A 3,551-nucleotide genomic window follows, 5' to 3' on the forward strand; every position below is an offset into this window, starting at 1 on the left:
ACAGAGCAAATCCCTCTGAAGTAATAAAATATTATAATTATTTGAATTTGTATGTGTTCCAATAAGCTTTATATATATTTTACTTTTCATCATGATAAAATGTAAAATTTACCCTCTTTGCCATTTTTAAGTAGTATTCACGTCACTGTGTTGAATGGATCTCTAGAGCTTTTTCGTCTTGCAAACTCAACCTCTAGACTCATTGACTGACAGCTGCACATCCCTCCGCCCCCAGCCTTGGCAAACACAGTGCTACTTTCTGCTTCCAAGATTTTGACAACGAAGTGTCTCATAAAGTGGAGTCATACAGTATTTGTCCTTCTGTGACTGACTTACTTCACTCAGCGTAATGTTACTAAGTTTTCTTCGCATTGCAGCATGTGACAGCGTTTCCTTTTCTGAGCTGAGTACTATTCCCTTATGTGTGCTGTTATCTGCCACATTTTGTTACTCGGTTTACCTGTTGATGGGCATCCCACCTCTTGGCTGGTGTGAGTAATGCTGCAGTGAACATGGGGTTTGCTTCCATCATGTTTTCAATCCTTTTGGATATATACCTAGAAGTTGCTGGATCATATGCAAATTCTATTTTTAGATTTTTTTGAGCAATTTCCACACTATTTCCCATAGCAGCTGTGCCATTTTACATTCTCACCATTGGTGCACTAGGATTCCAGTTTTATTACATTCTCACTAACACTTGTTATTTTCTGTCTTTTGGGGTTTTTTAAAAATATATTTTTATTGATGCCAGAGAGGAAGAGAGAGGGAGAGAGAGATAGAAACATCAATGATAAGTGAGACACATCAATTGGCTGCCTCCTGCGTGTACCCCAACCAGGGCCAGGGATGGAGCCTGCAACCTAGGTACGTGCCGTTAACTGGAATTGAACCTGGGACCCTTCAGTCCGTAGGCCGACGCTGTATCCACTGGGCCACACCCGCTAGGGCTATTTTCTGGTTTTTCAATAGTGATGATTCTAATGTGTGTGAGGTGATATCTCATTGTGGTTTTGATTTGCATTTATCTAATGATTAGAGATGTTGATCATCTTTTCATGTGCTTGTTGGTCACGTGTATCTTTTCTTTGGAGAATTATCTATTCAGATCCTTTGCCCGTTTTTTTTTTGGTTTGATTTTCTGTTCTTTTCCCCCCGCCAGCTTTATTGTGGTATAATCAGTTTTTGGTGACAAGTCCATATTTTAAATTTGCTTATGTTTTTGTTGTTTAGGTATAGTTCTTCATATATTCTGGATATTAATCCCTTATCAGATATATGATTTCCAATCATTTTCTCCCACCCTAGGTTGCCTTTTCACCTTATCATTGTTTCCTTTGATGTGCAGGAGTTTTAAGTTCTATGTGGTCCCATTTGTCTGTTTTAGCTTTTGTTGCCTGAGCTTTTGATGTCCTGTCCAAGATATCATTGCCAAATCCAGTATCATGAAGCCTTTCCCTTATGCTTTCTTCTTGGAGTTTTATAGTTTTAGGTCTTCAATCCAACCTTGAGTTAATTTTTGTATGTGGTGTAAGGTTCATTCTTTTCCAGGTAGATATCCAATTTTCCCATGAGCATTTATTGCAAAAACTGTCCTTTCCCCATTGTGTGCTTTGGGCACCCTTGTCAAAGACCGTTTGATCAGATGCATGAGGGTTTATTTCTAGGCTCTCTGTTCTGTTCCATTGTCTGTATGTCTTTCTTTATGCCAGTATCACACTGTTTTGTTTCCTGTAGCTTCACAATATGTTGTAAAATCAAGAAGTGTGAGGCCTTCAATTTTTTTTATTTTATTTTTTCAGAGAGGAAGGGAGAGGAAGAGAGATATAGAAACATCAATGATGAGATAGAATCATTGACTGGCTGCTTCCTGCACGCCCCCACTGGGGATTGAGCCTGCAACCCGGGCATGTGCCTTTGACCAGATCGAACCTGGAACCCTTCAGTCCATAGGTCGACACTCTATCCACTGAGCCAAACCTGTTAGGGCGAGGCCTTCAATTTTTATCTTCTTTGCAAGATTGTTTTGGTAATTCAGGGTCCCTTGAGGATTAGTGAAATACTTGAAGCATACATCGTATCTGTTTTTGTGTTCATGTTATATTTATTGATAAGAAATGCTAATGAGCTGAGTGTGTGTGGGATACCAGAAGTGGCCAGGACAGGATTCAGGTGGACAACTTGTAGCTGATTTCATCCCAGATGCCCTCCCTCTTGATAAACAATTGCTTCTTCTCTAAAATCAAGAATTGGGAGAATCTCCAGCCGTTTTCCTCAATAAATTATCTGCTTTCTCTTTCAGATCCCCACAAAGTTAAAAGAGGCATTGAGAACTGCCAAAGAATGTATAGAAAAGAGACTAATTGAAGAACAGAAACAGGTAAATCTCGCATAGTTGCTCATTGCTCTTTGATCTTTAAGTATTGACACCCTCTGCCTGGAATTCCTGGTGATTCACTTTTTTGTTTTTTGTAATCCTTACCCCTGAGGAGTGAGGATATTTTTTCCATTTATTTTTAGAAAGAGTGGAAGGTGGGGGGAAGAGAGAGAGAAACATCAACGTGAGCGACACACCGATTGGTCACCTCCTGTTCATGCCCAGACCAGGGTCAGGAATTGAACCCACAACCCAGGCAGATGCCCTTGAATGGAATCCACAGCCCTTCAGGCCGTGGGTCGATGCTCTAACCACTGATCAAACTGGCCAGGGCCAGTGATTGCTTTTAACTGAGGGTTCGTGCCACAAGCATTTCTTGCACACTCGCTCTGAACCAGGCTCCAGGCTCAGTGCTATGAGACAGCTGAATCCTTCACTGTCCTTCCTTGAGGAGCTCAGCCTGTTGGGAAACAAGCAGATCCATGCAGGGTGGTCATCCTTTGTGATCGGGGCAGGCTGGGTCGTGGTGGGCACGCATGGTCCGTGCTCAGAGGGGCTGGGGACCATACTCATCTTCTGTGTGTGAGAGGCGGGAAGGAGCTGAGGGAAGTGAGAAAGGTCTTCTCCCTCAGGCATACCCTTCCCCAGACATCCAAGCTTGACCTTGGAGCAGGGAAAGATTTTTCATCCAGACAATTCGATTTGGCAAAACCCGTTAGGTTTTTGTTGGTGTAGGACACGCTTACCGTATTTGCCGGCGTATAAGACGACTGGGCGTATAAGACGACCCCCTAACATTTCCACTCAAAATACAGAGTTTGTTATATACTCACCGTATAAGACTACCCCCTCTTCCGCACACCTTCCACACACCAAATAAAAGGTAAAACAATATCAGATTTGATTTTAACATTTTAATTTATATTCAAATGCTTATGACATGCAGGAAAACTGTCACAAGGCTGTATGTAATCAAACATATACATAAAACAGTGCAAGTTTATTACCGGTAAACATACCGGTAATTCACTAAAGAAAACACACTCTATAGACTGGTACCGTAGATGCTTCTCAGGAACACAGGCAAGCAGCCCACAACCTAGAGGGACTGTCAATGATAGAAGTAAGATAACAAATAGAGGTAGAGAGCAAGTGCCGGGCAAGTCCCTAGCAA

At 41.8% G+C, this 3,551-nt stretch overlaps 1 protein-coding gene across 1 annotated transcript in view; it reads left to right on the forward strand.

Moving 5' to 3' along the window:
• The window catches only part of PXK (PX domain containing serine/threonine kinase like), a 52,532-nt gene that overhangs the window by 32,611 nt on the left and 16,370 nt on the right, over positions 1-3,551 (forward strand). Inside the window, 1 exon segment of the mRNA XM_015558216.1 lies at positions 2,303-2,380. Within this exon segment, the coding sequence (XP_015413702.1) occupies positions 2,303-2,380 (78 nt within the window).

This window comes from Myotis davidii, unplaced genomic scaffold (assembly GCF_000327345.1).
Source record: "Myotis davidii unplaced genomic scaffold, ASM32734v1 scaffold189, whole genome shotgun sequence".
Lineage (NCBI taxonomy): Eukaryota > Metazoa > Chordata > Mammalia > Chiroptera > Vespertilionidae > Myotis > Myotis davidii.